General features: G+C 65.9%; 3 protein-coding genes across 3 annotated transcripts in view; 1 reads left to right on the top strand and 2 right to left on the bottom strand.

Moving 5' to 3' along the window:
• Positions 1-6878, bottom strand: part of CHRD (chordin) — a 15697-nt gene extending 8819 nt beyond the window's left edge. Inside the window, exon 1 of the mRNA XM_026070990.1 lies at positions 6714-6878. Coding sequence (XP_025926775.1) covers positions 6714-6878 — 165 coding nt within the window. The remainder of the gene's footprint in view (positions 1-6713) is intronic.
• A 530-nt stretch (positions 6879-7408) lies between these two features.
• On the top strand, positions 7409-9530 carry THPO (thrombopoietin). Its single transcript, XM_026070989.1, has 5 exons — positions 7409-7421; positions 8497-8624; positions 8727-8813; positions 9071-9235; positions 9348-9530. Exons 1-5 carry the CDS (start codon positions 7409-7411, stop codon positions 9528-9530), a joined length of 576 nt encoding a protein of 191 aa, XP_025926774.1.
• Positions 9531-10329: 799 nt separating this feature from the next.
• On the bottom strand, positions 10330-13103 carry POLR2H (RNA polymerase II subunit H). The gene is made up of 4 exons (XM_026071019.1): positions 12532-13103; positions 11293-11386; positions 11004-11087; positions 10330-10882 (listed from the first exon to the last, which is right to left on the bottom strand). Exons 1-4 carry the CDS (start codon positions 13013-13015, stop codon positions 10765-10767), a joined length of 780 nt encoding a protein of 259 aa, XP_025926804.1. The 5' UTR covers positions 13016-13103; the 3' UTR covers positions 10330-10764.
• Between the last annotated feature and the right edge of the window lie 6 nt (positions 13104-13109).

The following is a 13109-nucleotide window of genomic DNA, read 5'->3' as shown; positions in this document are numbered from 1 at the left end:
CACTGCACCCCGAGCCCCCAGGGCAGCCCCCACACCCACCGAGTCCATGCAGCACCCCGGGAGCCCCAGACCCTCACATCTGCCTGCACGCACAGTGCTTGGTGCCCTCAAGCCCCAGCCAAACCCCAGAAGCACCCCCAGTGCTGCAGCACACCCAGCTTACAGGATAGCCCAGCCCCCCGGACCCACGGGGGATGTCCCCCCTCCATGTAACACCCCAAGCCCCAGAGACACCCCCCCCCAGTCCTGCACTGCTCCCTGGACACCCCCAAATCCACACTGCACCCCAGAAAGTCAGAGATTCACACGCACCCCACAACTTTTCCTGCTGACACCCCCAAGCCCCCCCGGCCGCTGCCCACCCCAGGCAGAGGAAGGTGCCACAGCGGGACCCCGGGCTCCTGCCCGCCTGCAGTAGAGGTTGAGGGGGGGCAGGAGCCCGGACGCCTGGGTTCCCTTGCCCGGGGAAGGGAGGGGGGAGCTGCGGAGGAGGCTGAGGGAGCAGCACCCAGCACCAATCCTGCTCTTCGCCCACATGTGCCCGGGCTGGCGAGGGCGGTGGCGGCGGGCAGCTAGCAGACACCATGGAGAGGCCTGGGGAGAGCATCATCCAGCTGGGGAAACTGAGGCACGAAGCCTGGCCAAAGGGGAGCGAGCCCCGCTCTGCCCCCTCGGCCGCGCTGCCGGGGGGGGCAGGAGGGGCCGTGGGGAGCGGGCCAGCACATGCCACCCGTGCCCGCGGCCCGCCACCCGTGCGAGTGGGGCTGAAGGTGGGAGGGAGGGGTGCCGGGTGTGTGGCGGGCGGGCGGGGAGGGAAGGAGGGGGAGGCGCGGGGCTGCCAAAATCAACTCTCGGCGGTACAAACACCCGGCCAGCTGCACGGTGTAGCTAGGGAAACACGGCACAGCTGGAGCACAACAGGCCCATACCTCCCCACAACGCTCCTCCTGGGCCTCCGCACCGCCGGTGAGCGGGCAAGCCGTGCCCGGCTCAAGGGGCGCCGCGGCCTGCCGCCCGTGCCCGCCACCCCGCTGCACCACCCGGGCTCGGGCTGCCCGCCCCCGGCACGGCCACGGGCTCCCGGCCCCCTTCCCTGCCCTGATTTGGCCCGTCTCCATCGGAGCAGGGCACCGCTCCACCGGGCACCTCTGTGCAGGGAGGGCATGGGCACGGCGTGGGGGCCCCGCTGCCCAGGACGTGTCCCCGCGGCAGGGAGCTCCCTTGGCACGAGGCGGGCGCAGCTGGCACGAGAAGAGCAGCCGGGGTTTCCCTGGCGGGACGGGGCGCTGGCGTTTTGCAGGGCTGGGATACCAGCGGGGGGCCCGGGGACACCCCCGGGGGCACAGCCCCGGCCCCACACCCTGCCGCTTGCGAGAGCTTTCCGCGTGCCAGGGGCCGTGCCCAGGCAGGGTGGCACCCCCCCGAACCCCCGCCCTCCCCGCTGCCCCCGCTGAGCGGAGGTGGCACCGACCTGTCCCCTCTCCTCTCTCCCGGCGTCCCCGCTGGCTCGGGATGTGGCGGCGCCGAGGGCACGGGAGGGCCGGGGGCGGCCCGGCGGTGCCAGCGTCGCCAAGCGCGGTGCCAGGCCGCGGCGTGGCTCCGGCCCTTCGGGAAGACGAGGCGCGAGCCGCGGGGCCGAGCGGCGAGGAGGCGGGCGGTGGCTCCCGGCCGCCCCGCCGGTGCCAGAGCCGAGCGCAGCGCAGGAATCCGGCGCTGGCTCCGTGCACTGAGAGCTCGTCACAGTCTCCTGGCTCAGCCCCGGCCGCAGGGATGCGGGGAAGCAATGGGGGAAGCTCCCTCCCCTTTCCCTGGGAGGAAGGAAACCCGGGAAACCTGCCTGGATGTAGCCCTTGGCAGAGGGGGAAACTGAGGCACAGGGCCATGGCACGATGAGGCAGGGGACCAGGAGGGAGCCCGGGCAGTGCCAGCCTTGGATCAGGGAGGTATTTTGGCTCGGGAGCCCAGCAGGGGAGGAAGTGCTGGGCATTTCTACCCAGGGAAGGGAAAATCGCAGCTTAAATACGGGCACATGGGCAGGAAGGAAATGGAGGCGGGGGGAAATCTGGAAACGTGCCCCAGCTGTGCCTGGGCATCCCTTCCCCACAACCCCGGAGGTGCCCAGAAATGCCGGCGGGTGCCCGGAGCCGAGTGGGGCAGAGACACCCGCTCTACTGACCCGCTTTGCAGCCGCTGTCGGCCGGGGCTCCGGGGTGCCTCTGCGCCCAGCCCGGGGCAGCGGCTGTGCCGGGGGTGCCTGGGCGGCGAGGAGCGCGGCCGGGAAAGGGTCCCGGTGCCGGCAGCTGGTTCCCGGCGCCCGCACATGTGTGCTGGGAGCGTCGTGCACAAAGGCGGCTCTGAGGCGCTCCGGAGCCGGGCCTGGCGCCGTGACAGCCCCGATGGGGCCTGCCAGCTGCCGGCAGCTGGATCCGCTCGGGGACAGAGCCGGCCGGCCGCGCGCCGCCCTGGCCAGCCCGCCGAGGGCTTCGGCGGCCACCTGGCACCCTGCCCCTCTCCTGGTTCTACACTACCTGGAGCAGGTGCCTGAAGCGCCCTGGCTCCGCGTTGCAAGGAGGCAACGGCACAGCAGGATTGGGATGTCCGGCAGCGCCCACATGGGCACGGATCGGCCGCGTGCCCTAGCGCCGCTGCGGCTCTCCAAACCCCTCCGTGCTCCCCAAAACCCCGAGCGCCTCGTGGGCACATGCCCTGGGCCCGGGGGCGAGGGTCTCCCGGAGGGCCGCCGGCCCCCCTGCTCGCCGGGCCACGGCGCCGCGCTGCGCCTGGCGCTGGGATGGCGCGGGGGGGCCCTGCCAGCGCCGCTGCCCGCCCCTGCCCCACGCAGCTCCCTATTGTCTGGCCTCATTAGCCGCTGTCTGCTCGGGGCTTTGAACATGAGCCGGGCGCGGGGCGGCAGGAAGGAGCCTCTTCTCCCCGGGGACGGGGTCAAGGCGAAACCGCACGCCCGGGCCCCCCCTTCCCACGGCCTCCCGTGGCTGCCGGGCACGCTGGCACCGCCGTCCTCGCCCCCGTGCCGCGCGCGCCGGGAAGGCGCGGGGTGCTCCCCGCTCCGAACGCAGCCCCCCTCCCCGAGCGACATGCCCCGGCGCGGGGTGCGGAGGGGAGCGGCGAGCCCGCGGCCTCCCCAAAGCTTTGTGCCGAACGCGGCTTGCCCCATGACTAATCCCCCCCCCACCCCCGGCCTCGCACACACACGGCGGGGCGGGAAGAGGGGGGGGAACTGCTGTCGTAATGGGTGGAAATATCTCATAATTCACGTTGGACACGGGGATTACAGCCGTTCCGGCAATATTTGCACAACTGGAAGGCGGCTCGCGGGGCTGGGCCGCCCCAGACGGAGGCGAGGGGGGTCTGGAGGCGGCGGGGGCGTTTTGGGGGGGTGGCAGGTACAGGGAGAGGATGCAGCCGGGCTGGGGTGATGGAAGGGGGGAAAGTGGCTGCTTTTCGTCTCCAAACACATGGAGCTTATTACAGACTCCACGTTCCCAGCATGGCGAGGACAGCTGGGGCTCTCTGCCCCTTTTTGCCTTGATCCCAGCCCCTGGGCCGTGCCCGCTCCAGCGGGCACGGCCCAGGGGCTGGGATCAAGGCATTGGCTGTGGGGTGCCCCCCAAGTAGCCTTACTTGCCCTGCCAAGCAGATTTGGGCCATTGCCCCATGGCACCGTGCCCGCTCCCAGCACCCTGCCGTCAGGGGAAGGTCCCCTGCTTGTAGGAGCACCCAACGGTAGCGGTGTCCCCCCACCCCAAATCACCCCTCCCCAAACGCTCACAGAGGGACACCAGTGGGAGGAAGAGGGGGGTGTATGGAGCGGGGGGGGGGGGGCTTGTTTGGCATGGGGATTAGCAAGCTCCCAGAGCGATGGTGGTCTCCCCCCTCCCCACCGGACATGCAGGCAAATATTTGTGCCCAGACTTCACAGGACGGCGAGAAGGAATTTCATTCTTGCGCCCACCTGCGGCTTGGCCGCCTGGCATTAACCCCTTCGCCGCCCCGCACACGCCAGCCCGGAGGCAGAGGGGCTAGGTGCCCTTCCCTGTGCCCCCTTCCCGCTGCCCCCCAACGTGAGCAGATGGGGTGGTGAGCCGGGCAAGGGAAAGGGGTGGCGAAAGGGGGCACGGGGGATCGCCCCGGCTGCCAGCACGGCCCCTCTCTGGGGGGGCCTGGGCACGTGCCCGCGGGCTCGGGTGGCAGCGGCCCGTGGCGGGGCAGGCTGGCAGGAAGGGCTGGCAGCGCGGGCACGCGTATCGCTCGGCGAGCTCATCCCGGCTCAGGCCAGCGTGGCACAAGGCAGCACCTCCGAGGCTCTGCCTGGCCCACGAGCCTGGCGTGCCCGGCTGGGCACCCTCGCCCCGGTGCCCTGTGCAAGCCTCCCTGCCCCTTTGCCCATCGCTGCCCAGCCGGGGGGGGCCCGGTGCCGAGCTGGGACACCATCCCTGGCACAGCCCTTTCCCAGGCTCGGGGATGGGGCGGCTCGGGGGGAGCCGGGGGGAGCCGTGCGGCAGGGCATGGGGAGAGGTGTTTGCCCACGGATGTTTATTGGCAATTTGCACGTGTAAAGTGGAGGGGGCAGGGGGCACGGAGCTCTCCGGGGCCTGCGGGGAGCAGGGCCTGCCCCGAGCTCAGAGGGGGGCTGGCGCGGGCAGGGGGTCCTGCCCGGCTCCCTGGCACCCCCGGGCCCTCTCCCCCCGGCCCCCGGGCCAGCTGGGCCCTGAGCAAACGGGGCTGTTTGCTCACACCGGGATTAGCCGCTCTCTTTGTTCCTTTGACTTTCTCCTCCCTTTATGCCGGGCCCTTTTATGGGGGCTTCAAAGGGGGCTGGGACCCCCCCCCCGCCCCTTGAAGCCCAGGTTTGCTTCCTGCGGCCCCCTGCCTTGCACCAACATCCTGGGGGTGCCCGGTGGGCACACCTGGGTGGCCTCGGGGGACGGCGGCTGTGCCACCTGCCCGCGGTCACCCCCTCCTCCCCCCGCCGCCTGGCACCTCCGGCTGCCCTCGGCACCTCGGCGAAGTGGGTGCGAACGGCCGCCCCCCGCGGCGGGATTCCTGGCACTTTGCACCCTCTAAGGCGAGGTGGGAAAGTTGGCACCAGGGTCCGGCCGGCTGCGCAGCCCAGCGGCCCCCTCCTCGCTTCCTGCCCCCCTGCCATGCCAGGGCCCTGCCCGGGCAGCGGGAACAGCCGGAGCATCCCATTCCCTTCTGGGGTACCCAGAGCCCCACGCGCTCCCCCTGCACCCCTCCACGCCAGCCCCGGAGCTGTGGCTGCCCCGCGCCTGGGCCCTACGTGCCCCAGGGGCTGCGCAGTGCTGGGTTTGCCCCTCTGCCCTGCCTTCGTGCCCTCTGTGCTCCTGGCAGGGGCAAGACATACTGGCGCTGCCCTTTCCAGGGGGAAAACACCAGGCTGCCCATAGGCAGGGCCTTTTGCTGACTGCCTGTCTGCTGGCATGGTGGAAAGGAGCATTTTGGGGTGAAAGGACTGTTTAGGCACCTCGGGGCCCTCCATTGCCCGCTGGGGTCCAGCGAGCATCTTGCCAGGTACAAGCTGCCCTCTAGTTTCCCCCAGTAGGTTCATTTGCCTAATTATGAAGGCGCGCATAGATTTGGCACCAGAGAGTTGGGGGCAAGTGACTGCTGGGCGCTGCAGTTCTCCAGCCTGGCATCGCGAAAGCTTTCGTGCCCACGTGGGAGCAGGAAGGGACAGGGACCTGGGCACAGAGTGGGCACGGCGGGGCCACGTGCGGGCCTGGCGCGGGCCCAGAAGAAGGAGCTGGGACAGCACTTACACAAGGGCCGAGTGGTTGTGGGTGCCGGTGCCAGCGCCAGCGCGGCGCGTTTGCATTATGTCACGTCCGCAGAGACGGGGCCCGGCGGTGTTTGACCCCGGTGCTCACTGCTCCGGCTGCTGCCAGCCATGCCCGGGCTGTGCTGGGCTGCCAGCATCAGCCCTGGAGCCACGGGGCCTGCGGGACCCTCATCCAGCTGCCCCCCGACCCGCAAGGTGGGCTGTTGGGGCTGGGGGCTGAGCAGGACCTGGGGCAGGCAGAGCGGGCTGGGGTGTTTACTCTGCCTGTTGTCACCCGGCCAGGCGCTGCCGGGAACCGCCGGCCGCAAGGGACAGGGGTGGGAGCGTGCGAGAGCAGGGGGGTGCGAATGAAGCGCACGGGCTGTGGGGAGACTTGTAAGTTGGGGGAAGGGGATGTGGTTTGGGGGGGAGAGGGAGCATGCTGGGGGGGGGCTGCATGAATGTGTGTGTGTGTGTGCACGTGTGTGTGTAAGGCGGGGTACGTGTGTTACCCGATGTGTGAAGTGCGCATGTGCACACGTCTGAGGGTACATGTGGGCACACGTGTTGCACGTGTACATGCAAACACGTGTACACGTGTGTGTTTGTGCTCACCTGCCCCCCATATCCCAGGCCAGAAGGTCCCCTGGGTGCCCGGGGGGGGGGGTGGGCTCGTGCCAGGAGGTGGCACAGGGGTGCGGTGCAGTGGGCAGGACACAGCTGGGCTGGGCATGACTCTGCCAGGGCTGGGTGCTGGGCAGACCCAGGGTGCATCTCCCCGCCTGTTGCTGCTAGAGAAGCAGCCCTGGGGGCCACTTCCCAGCCAGGCCCCCATGCCCTAGCCCCCTCCCCAGCTCTGAGGGGCTTTCCAAGCTCTGCAGCCCCTCCAGGGGTGCTTGTCTCCACTAGTTACCTCTGGGTGAGGGTGGCAGCGTTCGCAGCCCACCTCTGGGCGAAGGTTGCTGCGGATGGGGCCAGTCTCCAGGTGATGGTCACAGGGGGTGGAGCTCACCACTGGGTGAGGGTCCTGGGGGTCATCCTGCCTCCTGGGCACACTTGCCAGGGAGCAGAGCACCATCTCAGGTGCTGGTCCCACAGAGGGGGTCTCTCACACACCCAACCAACCCATCTCTTTTGCAGGTACCAGGGGCACCTTCTTGCCCAAGGTGGGCATAGCTGAGCGGGCAGCCACCCACCTAGGTGGGCACAGCTTGCCAGGCCCCTGACCCAGCACCCAGCCCAGCCGCAAAGGGATCAGGCAGAGGCCAGGGGGCAGGTGAGTGGCCCAGGAGGGTGACCGTGGACATCCTTCCCAAGCCCTGGGCCAAGGGAGGAAACGGCCGGAGGCAGGAAGCCGTCCCCCGGGGCCCCTGAAGCGCTTTCCCTCGAAGGTCAGCAGCGACACAACAGGAAATCGCGCTGCCTCGGCGGAGCCGGAGCCAGAGAGCCGCGCCGTGTCGCCTGGGGGGTACTCCCGGCCCTCTGTCCTGGCTCGGCAGCTCGCGGGGAGCCCGCGCCACAGCCACCCTCCATGGAAGGGGGACGGGAGCCGGGGAGCAGCCGCTGGCCCCAGGGTGGAAGATGCAGGGCCGAAGCCCCCAGCTGAGCATGGAGCTGAACAGTGAGTGTGGGGCTGAAAGGGGGGACGGGAGCGAGGAGGAAGGGGCATTGCTTTGGCAGCAGGCACCATGCCCACGCAGCCTGCAGTTTGCCCAGGCACGGGCACCCCAAGAGATGAGAACATTCTTTGCCCTATGCTTTGGTGGAAAATCCCAAGTGTGGCTGTGGTTGGGCTGGATCTGACCCCTGCTAGCTTGCAAGAGTATCTGAGCATTTCTCCATGCCAGCTCCTGGGAAAAAGCTGTCAACGCCTGGCTGTGCCAAGGGCTTTAGGGAAGCAGGGATGCAGGTAGATGCAAAAGGGGCCTTTGGAGAGGAGATGCCAGCCGCCAGGGTGGGCAGTCACGGGGCACAGCAGCCACCCGGCCAAAGGGCACCCAGGGGAGCAGCATCCCGCTGGTGCTGGGAAAGGCTGTGCCTGGCAAGCGAGCCCACGGCCGGAGCAGCCCCGAGGAGCAGACGTGCGCTGCAGGACGCTGCAGGCAGGGATTCCCCGCACACACGTGACACCTGGAGCAGCTCCAGGCACAAACACCCCTTATCGAGGGTGGGAGGGCATGGCCCAGGCTCCGTGCAGGGAACACAGCTCTGCTCCTGCCTGCTTCCAGGGCTGGGGTGGAGCTGGAAACCTGGCACAGACACAGCAGTGCGTGGCCCTCACCACGCACCACCTGCCTTTCCAGGCACCAGGGTACCTCCTGGCTCTGCTCCCAAGAGGCAGAACCTCAGGAGAGATCAGGCTCACTGGTTGAACAGGGAGGAAGGCAGGACACCTCTCCTCCCTTGCTGTGACATAGCATCAAACTACACCAGGTCCTCCTCAGCCCCCTTCCCTCTCCCCCCGCCCCACCTTCTTCTGGGCTCAGGGGTCAGTCCTGGGCTGGGTGAAGTGCCCAGCACCAATTGCTTGATCTTTAGGCTGGTTCATTTTAAACCCAGCTCTTGGGGCTGCCAAGGTGGGCAATCAAGGTCACCACCAGACTTGGGTAAGCACTTGCCACTTGCAAGCATCACCATGAGCTGCAGCTGCCTCAGGAGGGTGGCACAGTGCCCACAGGTAACCCCTCTCCCCCCAGGACTGCTCCTCCTCACATCTTTCCTCCTGCACATGAAAGCAGGCCGTGCCAGCCCAACACGGCTGGTCTGCGACACCAGACTCATCCAGAAGTACATCGGGGAGGCAAAGGACATGGAGAAGAAAATGGTGAGGACACGCTGCTCGCCCTCCCCGCAGGCTGGGCTGGCAAGGCAGGGACAGGCACAGCTCCAGGTATCTCACTGCAGCATCTCCTCTCTCCCCACACAGAGCCAGTGCCAGGCACTGCCTCCACTCAGTTGCCCCATGGTGCTGCCCTTGGTGGACTTCAGCCTCAAGCAGTGGAGAACCAAGACGGTGAGAGGGGCTGGGAGGATGGTGTGGCACTGGGATGCCCACGAGGCTGGGGAAGGAGCAGCAGGCTGTGCAGACGGACACAGACCCCAGGCAATAAACAGCCACAGGATGTCTGCAGCACATCTGATGGCACTGGGGCATCACATGGGCGTGGGGTGGAGGACCCCCATCCTTACCTAAGGCAAGCATAGGAATAAAGTGAACTCGCAGCCCCTGTGCCCACAGGGGTTGGCATGCTCACTGCCTGCTCCCCCCAGAACGAGACCAAGCGGCAGGAGATCCTGTGCGACCTGGCACTGCTGGTGGGTGCTGTGACAGGGGCCCAGAGCCAGGTGACCGAGGAGTGCACAGGCAGACAGCTGAGCCAGCTTCACAGACATGCCAACTCCTTCCTCCTGCTCCTGCAGACCTTCAGCTGGGAGGTGAGGCCTCCCTGTCCCCCACCTGAGCCAGCGAACCCTTCACACAGGTGCCCACCACAGTGGGCTGGGTACCACAGCGTTTGTGACCCCTCTGTCATGCTCTCCCCCCAAGGCAGGACCCCAGGAGCCAGGCTGCTCACCACGCTCCATGGAGCAGACACACATCACTGGAATCTTCCTCACCTACCGGCAGCTGGTGCAGGGCAAGCTGCGCTTCTTCTTCCACGACCTGGCCAAGGACTCATGCGAGCAAGGCCAGGGTGGTGGCAGAGATCTCCCACCCAGGACCTGGTGAGGCTACACACAGGGCTCACTGCTGATTTGAGGGCAGAGCAAACCTGGAGGAAACTGGACCGTGTCCTGGGGGCCCAGGAAGGTGACCACAGGGAAAGGGTTGACTCCTTTTCCACAAGCCTTTGGCTACCACACGGCCCATGGAGGCTGACAGCAATACCTGTGCACCGCTGGGCACAGGCCCTGCTCCCACCCGGGTGGGCAGCTCTACTGTGAAGGCGTTACAATAAAAGAGCTATTTTTCTACAGGGCTGTTTGTGTTCTCCTTTCCCCCCTCGCTGCGGCCTTGGCGGGGGACCTCGCAGTCCCCGGGGGACGTGCTCCAGGGTCTCTCCCCAGCGCCCAGCTCCCTCCTGAGGCAGCTGTGAGATCTGCAGGGCAGAGAGGCTCCCGCTACGCCCTGCGGTGCCCACGGGCCTCTGCTCCCTCATGTGGGCACGTGAGCTCCCACTGAGCAGCTCTGGGCAACCCCTTGCCCCTCCCGTGACTGCTCTGCACAGCCCCGGTGTGCACCGTGCCCGGGGGGCTCACAGGGAAGAGCCCAGGGCAGGTTTGGGGGTGCACAGCACCTCTCTGCCCAGGCTGAACCCCCGCCCCCCTTGCAGGAGCTGTAGCTCAAAAGCCGGTGCCACAGCTACCTCCGATGCCCAGCCATGCTGCCCACTGGCAGAACATCCTCCATGTCCCGCACAGCGCCCATGCTGCCTGCCCTTCGGGGAGGCGATGCAGGCCCGCCTTGGCCCCTACCCAGGCGCAAGGGCTCCCGGCCAGCCTCACCTCCCAGGCAATAGAGCCAGATCTAGAAAACACATCCCAAACACTTTAATCGAGAACGAGCCAGGCCTGTCTCAGGATGGCTCCTCAGATAAGGATCCCAGCCCCAGTGCAGACAGGTGGCTCTCCCAGTCCAGCTGCCCTTGACCAGGGCTGGGGCTGAGCCTGATGCTGAAGTACAGAAAGACAAAGGTGGGAAGAGACTACCAGCCAGCAGGACCACAGAGCACCCAGCATGGCCCCTGCTTGGCTGTCAGGCACCGCTCTCCACATGGAAGGGGGTCGCAAATCCCAGCAAGAGTCAGAAAAGACAAGGAAGGATTGTCCCCCTTCTCCGCCAGCACCGGAGAGGCCAGGGAGCACGGATGCTGGGGCAAGAATCAGGGTCATGGGGATCCTGTCTACTCGCCAGCAAAATGTCTCTGGGGCAGCCCATGCAGGCAAGACAGACGCATCCTCCTCTAGAAGGCCAGCTTCTTCATCAGCAGGTAAACCCTGGAGTCCACTTCAAACCCATGCAGATTGTTTGCGTCTCCCTGCAGCCGCATGAGCAGCCCCCCATAGGACACGTAGGCAGAGCTGGGGCAGGAGGAGATGAGCGGTGAGAGTGGGGAAACGCACAGGAGATCCTGTCCGAGACCCCTGTGCCTCCCCACACTACCCTGGGGCACTGCTCCCCCTCTGGGGGACAGACACTCACAGGCGTGTGGCTGCCTCCGTGGACGTTTCGTCCCCTTCGATCCTGTACACCTTGCCGTACATCACGTACTCAAACTGGTCTGCCCTGCAATGGGACAACGGGATTTTGGAGAAGAATCAAAACTGGATACTTCCCTCTTCCCAGCATCCCCCACCCAAGCATCCTTTGGGAGAAGGTACCACACAGGCTCTCAGCATTTAACCTCTTCCCTCTCCACCGCCTGGCTGCTCTGTGGATCCCAGCAGGCACAACTTGGGCTACCCACCCACACCAACCGGATCCCCGGTACCTGGAAGGCCTGTCGTCTGTGGGGTTATACTCCCCATCATCCAGGGTGCCGTCTTCGTACAAGGTGCTGGCAATGACCAGGCGGAATTTGTCACCTGGGATGAGAGGGCACAGGAGCCGTGAGACCGCGGGTGGGCACAGCCAGATTAGCATCAGCCACAGGGGGCAAAGTTGGCAGAGCCACGACAAGCTGCTCACGGCCCGCATCGTGGGGTGCTTGCAGAGTGCAGGTGAGCAAGCCAGCCCCAGCTCCCTACTGCAGGCAAGAGCTGGAGTATGGGAGCTGGGCACAGAGCATTTCTCATGAGATCCTCCAGGTTTCACCCAAGGAAGACATGGCACCACTCTCGACACACCAGGAACACACATCTCAACACGCAACAGCACAAGGGACTGTCCCCCATGGGGCCCAGAGCAAGAGGTGCCTGTTTCAGTGGAGCATTCCCAAGCAGCACCCTCCCAGGCAGAGAGAGGAACATGGTACGATCCCTCCCCATTTCCCTCCCGCTCTCCATCTGAGACTGGTTCCAGGTTCCTTGCCCCAAAAGCCAGGCTAAAGGGTCACATCTATAGCAGATCTGAGTAGGTGGAGGCAAAGAACTGCTCCGGAGGGTTTGGCACAAACGCCACTCCTGTTCAGGCCTCCGAGAGGGCTGTGGGGAACGAGGAAAGATTATACCGGACCCTTTGTCTCACCCAGTTCCCCACAATCATGCATCACCAGCATGGAGGAGACCAGAGCCACCAGGACACCACAGATGACATTTTCATGGGACACAGCAACAGATCTCCACACAGTGTCCCAGAGGGTGAGGCTGAGCTCTGGGCAGGTACTTGAGACCCTACAGCACTAACTCCAGCCTTCCTCACTATTTATGGCAAGACTCTGTCTTCAACTGCCTAGTATTTTTAGCCACAGGAGCTCATCTCAAAAGTTCTCTTTAAGGCTTGGTTCCTACCAACTGATGCAATTTCACCGCAGAGCACATGTGGGGAACAGGGCAGAACAGAACCCAAATGAATCTCACAGTGAGATGAGCCACAATCCAGCTCACCCCAGCATAGCAAGAGCACCCACCACCACTCACCTTCTCTGACCTGGGGACAGCATGGGGGCCTAGGAAAGTCTGAGATCAGTCTTGCTCCTCTGTACACCAGTGTGTGCCTCTAACCTTCCCCCACCCAGGGCTGACACCAGCTCATTCCTGGCGCATTCTGGGTTAGCAGCCCGAGAGCTTACCGAGGTCCACAGGGTAGATCTGGATGTTCACATCCAGGATGAGGTCCATCTTGAAGGACTCACTCTCACAGTGCAGGCGGGACACTGTGGAGAGCAGCAGAGTCAGAAGCAAGGACAGAAGGCCCCCCAAACTGGGTGGGTACAGAGTCCCAGGACCAGGCCATCCTCCCCCCAACCAAGCATGGGTTGGAACCTGAGGTATTTGGTGGAGCACAGGCATGGGGGCTGGTCCCAAGAGCCTAGTGCAGATACAGGTGCATGTAGGGAGAGAGACAGGAGATGGGGCTGTGTGCGTGTAGGCTGGGCACACCAGGAGATAAAGCAGCCCATGGTGATGGGGAGGAAGGCGGCAGTCCCGGGCTGGGGGTGAGAGCATGGGGCACACCAGGGTGAAGGGGGGACAATGCAAGCTTGGGTGGGAAGGACAGAGGAGACGTGTCAGTCTCACACTGGATGTGTGTGTGTGGGGGGAGATGGGGCACATTGAGGAGAGCAGTCTTGGGCTGGGGAGGGGGGAAGCAAGGGAGATGCAGCACACTGAGGGGGCAGTCCCGGGCTGGAGGAGGCAAAATGGGACA

Source organism: Apteryx rowi, unplaced genomic scaffold (genome assembly GCF_003343035.1).
Source record: "Apteryx rowi isolate R43461 unplaced genomic scaffold, aptRow1 scaffold_32, whole genome shotgun sequence".
Lineage (NCBI taxonomy): Eukaryota > Metazoa > Chordata > Aves > Apterygiformes > Apterygidae > Apteryx > Apteryx rowi.
Note: the sequence above shows the minus strand (reverse complement) of the source record. Positions and strands in the feature narration are given on the sequence as shown.